The following is a 13267-nucleotide window of genomic DNA, read 5'->3' on the forward strand; positions in this document are numbered from 1 at the left end:
TACTTATCTGATTACTCTATCTGATACAAGATGTACTAAGTAATATCCGTTTCTGTCACAAAGCCGATCTTTTGTTCTGTTCCATCTTAACTATCTGGGCTATTTTGAACATACCACGTAAATAAAAAGGAAATCGTCACAGTGGCCATCGTATCTCCTACTAGGCTGCCCTTGCAGAAGCAGAGCCCACACCTTTGACTTCCCAGAGAGTCATGTTCTCCTGAAAACCATAATGAACCAGAATATGTCGTTCCCTGAAGCTCTTCAGTATCAACGTTTTGCATGGCCAGAATAAGAGAAAGAATGGTAGAGGATGGCAGCTGAATAATGTAGTAATCATGGATGATTTGATGACTTTATTTAGTCTCATGAACAATCAAAACATGATGTGAATAAACATCATAATGCTCACGGGCCTGCCCAGGCTCACTGTACGTCCATGTGTGAATTATGCCTAAAATGAGCCCCCGGGGGCGAGCGCTCAGCTACTCCTGTGGCCTTAGCTTTGAACTCTGATATGCTCAGGGTGTCTCAACGGGTATAAGCCATCCAGAACTTTACTAGACACTAACCCTAAATTCTGGACCTGCCCACTGGGCATTTCACCCTGTTGGATGTGTCCTGGATGTGTCCACATCAAATTAAGACATCAATGTTGAACTCATTTACCAACTGCCAAAAACTGTTTTCTCATTCCACGTTCTCCATTTCAAATAATCGCAGTGCTGCTCAACCAGCTGACCCAGGCTTGAAACTTACAAGTTTTTAAAGGATTTGACCCTGTCAACTCTTCATCAGGCTGTGTAGTGTCTAAGTCTTCTTATAGTGTGTAACTCCTTTGAATTTCTATTGTAATTGCCTTTGTTGACACCTTCATAAACCTCATCAGAAGAAAGATCTGGTTACAATCCCAGTCCTGCTCCTTTCTCGAGTTGAGTGAGACATTTAGATTATTTTCCTTATCCTAAAAAAATGTGGATCTCTGAAGAGTGGTTTGGAGGATTACATGAGATAGTCTCAGTAAAACGCCACAAGGTGCATGGCTCCTAGTAGTCATGCAATGAAGGTCAAACTCCTGTCCATGATCATACCTCACTCAGCTCGGCTTGGCCAATGTCTGGCACATAGTAAGCACTCAATATGTGTTTATTATAAACATTAATGTTCTAATCATCATCATCATCATCATCATCATCATAGTCTCCCTGCCTCCAAACATGGACCCTAACATTCCATTCTCTGTTCCACCGTCAGAATCTACGTCACATACAAATATCATCTCTTTTTGTCTCCTAATCGTTGAGTGGTGCCTGACCCACAGGCGGTGCTTTTCGGAATCAACGTAACTGCCCTGGATCTGACCTAGGCTTCATTTCCACTCTTATTTCTGCTGTTCCACACAAGCTCCTCACATTGAGGCCAAGAGAAAGTATGTATTTCCCCCACCCACCAACAAATAAAAGGCTATTTTTCTTTCATATCTCTATTAATTACTTTTCTCTCAATCAGGAAATTTCTAACATATCATTTTAAATTCACCGTAATAACCTCCTACTTCCTGTAACGTTCCATGCCTCCCTGAGCAGAATTATATGCTTCCAACTTAACTATTGTAATCTTGTCTTTGTACTTCTGAAGTAGAAATAATGGTTCGGGGTATTGAAAAATTACAGGAGAGACAAACTATAGATAGATGGATAGATAGATAGATAGATAGATAGATAGATAGATAGATAGATAGATAGATATATAGATAGATAGATAGATGTCACATAATATTTAAAAAGTACATAATCATATCACTTAATACTATCCTCATGTTTATGCTACTGATTTCTCATATGTAGGACCTGTATTGAAAATTGTTAACATTTATCAGGAAAATGTCTTTGTTTTGGGTGTTCCATAGTTACTAAGTATTACTTAGGACAAGGAGCACTTTTGCAAAGGATGGTACAAATCCTGGCCTGTGAAATAGTGATACTGGTTGATTCACACAATGTGCCAATAACTTTGGCCTCACCCTCAGCTAAAGCAAACTGAGATTTACAATCATTTGAAACTGAGAAGAAGCAGGACAGACTGGTTAAGAAAATGGGCTCTGATTTTAGAAAATCCAAGAGCTACTTACTAGCTCTTTGATCTTGAACACATTCCCTTTCACAGACCCCTTCCCTACAAAATGGAAATTATAATAGTACCTATGTAAAAGGATTATTGTGAGTATCAAATGAGGTGATATGAGTTTAGTTTTAAATGTAAGCTGTAAAAACTTTCAGATACACAAGACTCACAAAACTACCATAGGCCAGCCACATTTAGCATCAGTCTGCTTAGAAGAATATAGAACAAGAATCAGAATAAGTCATCATGGTAGCATCAGACATTCCTCATCTAGTTGAAATTCTCACAGGTGCTGATATCTCTTGAAATGATGGTAGCATAGCCTGCAAGTTCTCCCAAAAAAACAAGCCCTGTTCTAAGAGTTCTAAGAGTTGCCACCTTCAGGGAAGCCTACCAGGTATTTATAGTTTCCTCAGTGCAGATGGAATTTATCCAAAGGGGTCGTTTTATCATACATAATATGATCTACTAACATAGCTGACATTTCAACTTTCATCTGGTTACCAGGGTAACTGTACCTGGAGGCAGTTAACTGGTGTTAAAACTCTTTATAGAAGGTTAAAAGGGATTGCTAATCCTCTGCTGTGCATACAATATGAACTTAATAAGCATTACATAAAGGATAATGTATGCATATGTATATGAAAACAGTCCATGAGGGATGGGAAATGTACTCAAGAGGAAATTAAATAGGGAGACTTTTGTAAGAGAGGAGTTTTGGAGGTCAGCATTTGGACATGATATGCCTGATTTTCATGGATAAACTCCTAAGTATAACAGTGAAAACTTGCTTATCACACAGAAAATTTTGCTTTATGGTTCATGCTGTACCTAATAAATACACCATTGCTACTCAGTACATGACCTTTGAGTAAAAGTGGGATTTCAGTCCCCTCTGTTGTTATAAGAAAAACAGAGCTGACTCCCAAGGCCCTTTCACCATCACTCTCATATGGTCCTTCTTCCCAGACCTCTCAACTCAGACAAATGGACTTTGATGCTTTGAGCCCTGTCTCCTAAGAGTGCTATTTTCATACACATGCCCATAGAATTAAGAAGATGGGATGTGAGTTGTTACATTAACATGGACCTGCCTCTCTGTATGGTTGATTGCTGTAGTTAAATATAGCACCTGAATGACAAGGCAGAATTATCAGTGTGTTCTCCCATTGGAACAGACAGCTCTATGCTGGCGATGGGCTGCCTGTGTCTTGTAAACATGCACTATTGGTTATTAAGAATGGGCAAAAGTTCAACTAAGACTCAACACAAGGTCGTCAATTCCAGGAAAACCCCTCAGAATGCGTATGTCTTTAGTCGTTGATGTCCATGACATCATCTTTATCTTCATATGTAAACATTTCAGTTTAGAATCCAACATCCCTGCAATTGAAGGAGTAGAGAGAGTTTGAACATGAGTACTTTACTGATAAAAATATATGAGAGATCTGTTTAGACTATATCTCTGCAGTGATATAGCTATAAATAGATTTCTGTTTCTAATGCTTATGACATATTTAAGATACCCATATGTATTCTGCAACCTGGAAAAGTTGATGTATTTGCATAAGTGTACATTAGGATTGTAAGTGACAATTAAAGTTTCAAATAGTAAAGGTAATGGTAAGCATATATTAAATTACTTTTCTGGACAAAACTATATTGCATTAAGTTAGCCAAGGATGTTCATTTAAACCACAAAACAGAATGGAAATTATCATTTGCTAACAGTTCTAGGTTTCTCATTTTCTAAATTAAAGCAAATCTGGAATGGGTGAAATGAAAAATACGATAAACTTAGTTTCAGCTAATTTTGCTTAGTCCCTTTATTTTTGATGTCTTATGAATGATTTAACAACTCTTGTAAAATACGAGGAAATGGAAATGTTAGCTGTGAGTCTAGCTGCTTTTACACATCATAAAAGTTGATATATTTATAATGAAATTAGAATTGCAACTCCAAGTAGAAATAAAAGCATCCAAGCTGATTTCACTCTGCAGGGTAGAAGACAAAGTTCATGACTGCCTGTGAGTCTGTGGTGAGAATATTGGTGCTCTTTTGCAGCTTTTGCCAACAAGAGAAGCTGCCGGTGACCTTCCAGTCCTGTGTGATCACCAAAGAGTGCCAGGTGTCGGAGTGGTCAGAATGGAGCCCCTGCTCAAAAACATGCCTCGATAGGGCATCTCCTAAAGGCACTCGTGTGAGGACACGGATCATCAGAAAGTTTCCTATTGGCAGTGAGAAGGAGTGTCCAGAACTTGAGGAAAAAGAACCCTGTGTGTCTCAAGGAGATGCAGCTACTCCCTGTGCCACGTGAGTAAATAGAGGACTGTAGCTTCTGCTGCCCTCTCTACCCAAATTGCACGTTTGTTCAGCTGTTTAATTTCAACTGAATACTATGTTGGGAAATAGTGATTTTTTACAAATTCTAATTGGAAACATAAAATATGTCTTTACAAACACTATCCTAAAAAGAAAAAAATGGTTTTACAAAATGAAAGTCTCTAACAAGCTGAATTTCCAAATTTCCATGAAAGCTAGATTTTAGCAGCAGTTCTCTGTTTATATATTTTCTGTAATAGGTGTTAGCAAACTCTTTCTATAAAGGGGAAGATAGTAAATATGATCGGCCGTGTGGGTCCCATATGTCTGGCACATTGACTCAACTCTGCCATTGAAGCTTTAGACCACATGTAAACAAATGAGGGTGGATGCGTTCCAATAAAACTTTATTTACAAAAACAAGGGGCAGGTTGGATTTAGTCATTAGGTCATACTTTGTCTACCCTATTCTGTAAGATAAACTTCCAAAATATAGGTTTCTGCTGCTTATTGAGCAAATCCTATTAACATACAGTAAAAATCCTATTGAATAGAATAAAATATTACATCAAAGTTATGAGGCTTTAAGCTCCTTGAAGATAAGGACTGTGTTTATTCAACTGTTGTTCTTTTAAATCTGAAACATATATCACAGGGCCTGACACACAGCAGTTGCCCAATAAAGGTTTGTTGAATTCAGATAAATAAGACTAATTCTGAAATATTTGGCAGTATAACCATATTCTTTTTGTCCTTAAAAAAACAAAAACAAAAACAAAAAAACATCATTTCCAAGACATTACTGTGAATTATCTTGGCAACAAATACATTTCAGTTTAGTCTGAATATGGAATATTTATAAAAATAGCTTAGAGAATCTTAGTTTCTCAATAGATCTAAACAAGCTTCATTGAGAGCTTGTCTGGAATATTCTAAACATTTAAAGAACATGTAGACAGCTCAAACTTCATGACCCAGTGAGGAGGTAAATTACCACTACTCCTCCTACTTCTCCTTCTAACAATAATAATGGAGATAGTGGTGATTCATGAGATCTTCAGTTCTGCAGCACTCTGGAATCGTCCATTCTCCCCTGAGGTAACAAGTGACTGAAAACCCCAGCGAGCTTCTGTCCTAACTCCTCTGCCAGTCCCACTGACTGTGTTCCTCTCCACATACTAGGCTCAAAGAAGTCTCCAGGGTCTCCAATCAGAGTGTTTGGTCTCCTAAGAGTTTTTTTTTTTTTTTCCTCCTAATTTTGTCTCAAGCTAGGTGTTTTATTCTTTATCCTCTCAGATAGTCAAACAACAGTAACAAAATAAAGATATATTCTGAGTCTTTCTTCTCCCCCTTTTAGGAGGGTAGCATTTTTAGAATGTGTAACCCAATTTACATTATTGAAAGCCTATTCTTTTCACAGGACTCCTTAGGGTGACCTAAATTGGGACTCCAGTCAATAAAAATAAAATAACATTTTCATTTTAATTCCCCTAATGAACAACTTGTAGGGTTTTACTTTCCTTACAATTCCAGCCTCCGCCCAAGGTATCAAATATCCATGTGCTTAGACTTGACCTGAATGCTGTACTTCCTTTATAAATATATGTCAGGAGTGTTATTCCTTGATGCCCCCATCTTGCATCTCTGCTAAGCCACGAATCCCCACTTAAAAATGAAAAATGGGCACGAAAGTCAGCTTCACTGTCACAGAACTTTACCATTGACAAAGCAAAGCACTAGATGCGACATCTGAGGCCCCATTTAATGTTTCTGTCTAATCGAGATGAACATTAGCATGTCCATTTCTACCTATGTGGGCTATTCATCAGATTAGTAACGAAGTGTCTTGGTTAAAGTGACACAAAGTGCTTCATGAGCCATTTTTTCCTTGTGCTTTTAGAATATCCACTTTCCTTGAGGTGGAGGTATGCCATTACTTTCTGTCTTCAGTGGCATTGGGAAATGGTTCTCTGGCCATCTCCTTAGTGCACGTGTTGGGTTGACAAGCTGCTGACATTTCTTCCCCATCCTAATCTTGATTGGAGCTTTAATTTAGAATCACAGATCATCTTTCCTGTGTTCCACTGATGACAAATGTCAGCTCTTTTCATCATTTATCAGCACTCATCAGGGATGCTCAATGCTACAGGAAAACATTCAAGATTCTTGACAATAGAGAGAAAACTCTGAATTGCTATGTTATATATTTTAATCCTCACACACAATTATAATTTTGATCCAGTGTGAAGAAGCAATTTTCATGTGTTTTATTAAAGGCAAAACAAATGTTTGGGTTGATCGTCATTTAGAATGTTTTCTATTCTCAAATTCAATCCTCCTTTGTTTATAAGCATCCAGAAAGGGCAAGCCTGAGTGCAGTTTAACTGAACATAAAATTTCATGTTTTCAGCATTATGCTCTCCTTTCATAAAATATTTATAAACAACTTCCAGTAATTGCAGTTAAAACAATCCTAAATTTAACCCCTCTTTAAATGGAGCACTGTTGAGGATAAAGGAGGAGATTGAAACTGAATCTGCACCACACATGCAGTTTGTAGTCTACAACTGATTCAAGAGGAAAGTGCTTCTTAGATTAATTTTCTTAGGAAAAAAATATGACAAGAGCAGAGCAAAGTTTTACTCAATAAACATGGTTGCCACTGCTGATGTTTTCTTTACTTAGGTATGGCTGGAGAACCACGGAGTGGACCGAGTGCCGCGTGGACCCATTGCTCAGTCAGCAGGACAAAAGGCGAGGCAACCAGACGGCCCTCTGTGGGGGAGGAGTCCAGACCCGAGAGGTGTACTGCGTTCAGATCAATGAAAACCTCCTGTCACACTTAAATACCCACAAGGACAAAGAAGGTAGACATGGTTTTCTTCTCAAGGATCTCACATGGGATGACCCTGGAGGGTTATACATTCAACCCTCTGGGGCACAAATATCCATATTTCTGTTCACATCGTGGCTGATATCCACTATGGTGAATAGGAATCTAAATTTTGGTTGTAAAAATGTAAGCCATTCACTCTTTGGTTAATTCTAATTTATTGACAAGTCTCTCATTAAATTTTTTGACTTTAGGCTCTGAGTCAAAGTTTAGTAGGAGTAGTTAATTATAAAAAATAGAATAAACACTCATTTTTGTAAGTATATGCAAAGAATGCAAGTATATATTCTAATGCCCAATTTTCTTTTCTTTGTATAAGAAATAACAACTGCTTATAAAAAACACCTCGTTTTGCTTTTTATAATGTGGTTGAGAAGTACATTATAGTATTGTGTGAAAATTTGAACTAATTACAGAGTAAAACTACAGTAAAAAAAAAAATCACATCTTAGAATTTTTTTGTTTAATTCTGTTTTAGACCAGGTGTGATAAATGTGCAATAGGATAAGTGAATGCAAAAAAAAAAAAAAAAAATTTGCCAGGGCTAAATGTATATTATGTATTAATATTGCTCTAGTCATCATTGGATCAAGTTTATATTCATTTAGTAGCTTTAAGTCCACAGAAATATGAATATTTTTAAACCATGTTGTAAACAGACCCTCTTACAATTCTCTCTACCTGAGGGATAACACAACTTCTATCTCAAATCTATTCAGCATATATTTTTTAGTTGCCAACAGAGTTCCAACACTTGTGTGAGGTGGTGAGAATAGAAATGTCAGTACAAATTTTGTGTCAGGAAGGTGCTTATGGTCAGCATGAGGGCACACAAACAAACCAATAATTATCATATAATATTATATGCATTGTAAATGAGTATTAGAGTAACTAACTGTAGGGGGAATCACAAAAACAGAAACCTTCACAGAGGAAGGAAGTAGCACTTGAGCTGAGTGATGACACACGTTTTCTACAGTTAAGTGGACCAGGAATTCAAGAGGGAGTCTACTCCAGGCAGAAGGAACAGCATGTATGAAAGCACACCATTAAAGAAAAGCAAAAACAAAAGAGAAATCTTGCCAGAAAAGATGAGTATGTTATATTTAGCAAGTTGTGTGTATGATAGGATAGTATTTCCCAGCAAATATTTTGTTTGGAAAGGGAAAAGAATAAGGATAAAGACTCTAGGTGATACCAGCAAACAAAAGACCCTCTACCCCCCCCCCCAAAAAAAAAGGAATATTTAGAGAAGGAATGTGATTAAGAATGACCAGAAAAGAAGGGAAACAACCCAGATAAATGAATATTTCAAAAAACAAAAGAAGAGATGTGTCCTCTGCCTCCCCAAAAAGAAGTGGCACAAGTGACCAGCAATTCATGGAAAATAGGGCTGCCATTTTGCATTTGCAACTTGCAAAATTTAATTGTTTTGTATCCACTAACTTTACATAGCATGTCAACTCATTTAGGAATCTAGCCTAGGGATGTATTTTACTACTAATGTGTCGTGAAATTGTAAGGAAGTAGCATAAAACATGTAATGTTAGTACATTCATATTTTCTTGGCCACTTTAATGGTTACGTTTTTAACACTCTTAAGTGGATTTATTATAGCAGTCCTTTCAGAGTAGTATAATTTCATTGCTAGAGGTAGATCAGATTTTAGTTTCTGAATGTCAATTATGTCCTGTAGGTTATTACTTTCAAAAGAGCCTCCAGAAAATTCTGAATTGCAACTCCATATTTTTAAAATTCATTTTGTCATGGGGTCTCCCTACTGCTGTCAAAGCACTGCAGTGCACCAAAAATAGTCACACAAAAAAAGGAAACAAAAAAGAATAGCATAGTTAAAATGTATGTGTTGGACTAAGCAAATGCCAAATCAAAAATCAATAGATACAGAAATAATCAGTTCTCCTAAAATTAATATTTATCATGAAAGTATACAACATGAATAACTTAGGAATCTGTGTCTTTTCGTGTCAAATATGAAGAATACTAATAAGCCTCTTATACACTTTGCAAAAACTCTTTTAGTTGCTTCTCCCTAAAAGTTGCAGCTCTTTTTTCTCACAACTTAGGTAACGTGAGTTTCTCCCCAGAAGCATTTAACATTTCCCAGTATGAAACTTATTCAATACACCAGCTTCCCAAGGATGATATGTAAAGACTATAAAAATGGAGAACAATACTACTGTGGGTTGTGAAGATTGTTCATAGTCTGTCTTCTTTCAATAAATATGAAAGAATAAAAGTTTACTTTATAAAGAGAAGGAAACCTCTCAGAATAACTACCTCACTCACTTGTAATAATAAGGTACTCATCTCAAGAAATCCTATCACTGTCCACGAACAACTTACCTTAAGAGCAATTCACATTATACTTCATTTAAAGAAGTATATGTACTGTTGTTTTTGCAGATTCATACTACCGTGTTTCCCAGATAATAAGACCTAGCCGGACAATCAGCTCTAATGTGTATTTTGGAGCAAAAATTAATGTAAGACCTTATGTTATGTTATGTTATGTTATGTTATGTTATGTTATCTTATGTTATGTTGTTATGTTATATTATATAAGACCTGGTCTTATATTATAGTAAAATAAGACCAGGTCTATATTAATTTTTGCTCCAAAAGACACATTAGAGCTGATTGTCCAGCTAGGTCTTATTTTCGGGGAAACACAGTATATGCCCTATGAAAGTTGTTTTCATCTGTATCCAAGCTATTAGAAATGCCTTAACTCAAAATAAAATACTCTAACTCAAAAATAAAATTTGTTGATACAAAAATATTGAAAACAATATTATGTGATATTATGTGATATGAAATTCACATAATATTATGTGATATGAAATTCACATAAACTCCCTTTATTCTCTTGGCACATCATATTAATGACCACCTTACCACGAGGACAGGGCATTATTTATTGGCATATTCACTACTGTTAACTGACTCACACCACACTAGGCTGTAAAAATTTTCCTCCTGGCAGGTAATGTATTTAATTTCCAGAAAATCGAAATACGTATATGTATTATTAAAGTACAGAGTATATAATGTATGATAATCACAACTTGGGATCACATCTGTGTCCATTGAATTATGTCATCAGAATGTTTGTTAAGTTGATGATAGTGTCCATAGGCAATAGGAAAAATCTGTCTACTTGATATGGGAGAGTATCTACATATTATTCATGTATTGCTGCGGGCCATAGGTAACCCTCTGAATCCTGACAACTGAGAGGAGATAGTAGTACAACCCTTGACAATTTGTGTTCACCAGCTGATCCGAATTCCAGTAGGCTGTGAAGAATGTCCAGCTTATGCTGGCATGAAACCTACCCTTATCAGAAACTGATAGGAAGAAGCCTAGCCCGTGGGGAAGTTATCAGTGTAAATCCTAGAAAGCTGATGCAAATGCTGCATGCATGAACAGGAACTGATTTTTTTCTTTTTTACAAAGTGAAGTAAAAGTAGATTTTCCATATAGCAACTCAAGAAATTCTTCCATTTGATACATATTGAACGTGTTTTTAAATAAGGGAAACCAAAAATATTGGTTATAAAGCACCATGACGCTTGCCATAATTTGTATTATAGGAAACTTAAGAACATTCTTTTGTAGAAAACATACCAAATAATCCAGAGTGGAATCTGGATGATGTCTGTGGGATTTGAGGTGATTAAGGAAGACAGCCAGTATAATGAGCTTGTATGATGACCTAGAATGAGATAAACCGGCAGGAATGTTTGGAGGATCAATAGAAAGAAGGATGGAGGGAAGGATGATTGAACTGTGACTAGGCAGACAGAAGGATGAATAAAGAGCTCGTATTTTCTCACATCCTGCAAAGAAGTAAGGAGAATAAAATAGGCACTATCCCTAAATGGAATGCAAACTCTTTATAATTGTAGTATTTTATCAACAGTTTCCACAAACTAGCCCACTTTAGTCAAAGCTATTTAAAAATAAAAAGCTACACTTATGGTGCTATTTCCCTGTTATTTCAGAAAGTAAGTATCAGAATTCGTCAAAGGCTAGTGCTACACCTTTCCTATCCACCACTTTTGAAATAACAGGTAGGTGAGCATATCTTACTTAGCACCTCAATCAGAAATGTGTATCAGAGATTTTTACAGTCCTTAAACTCTCTAGGAAATATAGTGGTTTTCTTTCACTTTCTATTTTGCTAGAAGTATATCAAAGCTGTTTCATGAAATAGAAATGCTTTCATGTTTCTTGACTTTCTATAACATCATTATATAGATGTAAATTATAGGAAAAACTAAAAAAGTTTTTTTTTAAATTTACTTACATAAAAATGGCACTAGGATCCCTAAAAATATGAACAGATATATAAAGTTTGGTTATGAACACTTTTGTTGGGACAAATTAATGAAGGTAAGAACACTTTTCATAGTTTATCATATTTCTAAGCACATCACGTTGTGCTCTGCTCTTCTTAATGTAGTAAATAAAAAAGGTACCAAATCACACAATGGCTACATTTTGGAAACATAGCCTACACTGATGCAGGGAGATATAAAAAGCACTGCAATGTAATTATAGAATAATTAAAATATAGGAAATCCCTGAAGGAATCAGATCCTCCTAGGAAATCAGTTCTCTGGATATTTTATGGGAGAGAAGAGCTGTTACCCTGTGAAATTTCTATGTGATCAGTAGATTACAAAATGGAAAGTGAGATGCCAAAAGGTTTCAGCTACTGGGATGGAAGCTAATAAAAATTTCCATGCTGGGAATTAGATTAAGGAGGTCAGTGGTCTACCCCAGAGGTAACTTAGAATTTTTAGTAGAAGAAGAGCTTGCTAACAAGATGTCGGGAAGTATTCCAGCAAAACGCAATCAAAGAAAAATATAAGGCAGCTCGGAAGTCATGTAAAACACGAATACAGTATGCTTATACTACCTTTGGCTCAGCCAATATTTAATTAACATTTGTTGTTGTATATGTTTATCATTTGTAAAAACGGTACAGTTTTCTTTTCATTTGTCTGCAAATTAGCTCTTGAACATATCAAAAACACTTTAAAAAACATTATTTTAACAAGGGTTTATATTCACACATATCCTTAAATAACTATTCACACCTCTAACTTTGAATAGAGAAAACGTGATCTAATTGTTAGATCAAATGATTAGAGTCAAAATTCATGTACATTTTCAGTTTGGCCACTCATTTAAGAAGGCTTCATTTATATATATATATACATATATGTGTGTGTGTGTGTGTGTGTGTGTGTGTGTGTGTGTGTATACATACATATATATATATATATATATATATATATATATATATATATATATATTTCTCTTTTCTAATTATACAGTTGGCTTAAAAATCTTTTGAATTTTCATCTGAAGGCCACTTTGAGAAGAACCCCAGGTATAATAGATAATCAGGAAGCCTGATTTTTATTGCTGCTTGTCCTTGTATCCTTATCCACATTGCTTAATTTTATTTGCCTAAAAATACCTGTTTAATGACTCTCATTTCATTGCCTGCAACATGGCACATTAGAATAACTGAAAATGATCCTTTATAAAACACCTAGACATGGAGACTACAATATCATTTTAAATGCTTTTAAGAGCAGAGCAGACGTCTTGAAACTGAATGATTCCCCAGAACAAACCAGGAAGGGTGAGCTAATGTTTTCTGTGGTCATCCTTGGGTAGGGATGGGGCAGGAGGAGGGTTACACATTATGGGAACGTAGCAGGAGTCATGACAATAAGGGTCATGACACTCAACTTTTACTCAGAAAAAGAGTATAAGCAGGAATATTGCATTACTTCATTAACCTCAAAGGGTTTTAGCATCAAGGAGTAAGCAGAGAAATTCAATTTACCTATAGAGGGAGATCACCAGAAGCAGGTCAGCCTCAGCCT

At 36.0% G+C, this 13267-nt stretch overlaps 1 protein-coding gene across 1 annotated transcript in view; it reads left to right on the plus strand.

The window, feature by feature from the left end:
• The window catches only part of THSD7A (thrombospondin type 1 domain containing 7A), a 626307-nt gene that overhangs the window by 445493 nt on the left and 167547 nt on the right, over positions 1 to 13267 (plus strand). Inside the window, exons 5-6 of the mRNA XM_033088067.1 lie at positions 4190 to 4438; positions 7133 to 7314. Of these exons, the coding sequence (XP_032943958.1) occupies positions 4190 to 4438; positions 7133 to 7314 (431 nt within the window). The remainder of the gene's footprint in view (positions 1 to 4189; positions 4439 to 7132; positions 7315 to 13267) is intronic.

This window comes from Rhinolophus ferrumequinum, chromosome 20 (genome assembly GCF_004115265.2).
Source record: "Rhinolophus ferrumequinum isolate MPI-CBG mRhiFer1 chromosome 20, mRhiFer1_v1.p, whole genome shotgun sequence".
In the NCBI taxonomy this organism is placed as follows: Eukaryota; Metazoa; Chordata; class Mammalia; order Chiroptera; family Rhinolophidae; genus Rhinolophus; species Rhinolophus ferrumequinum.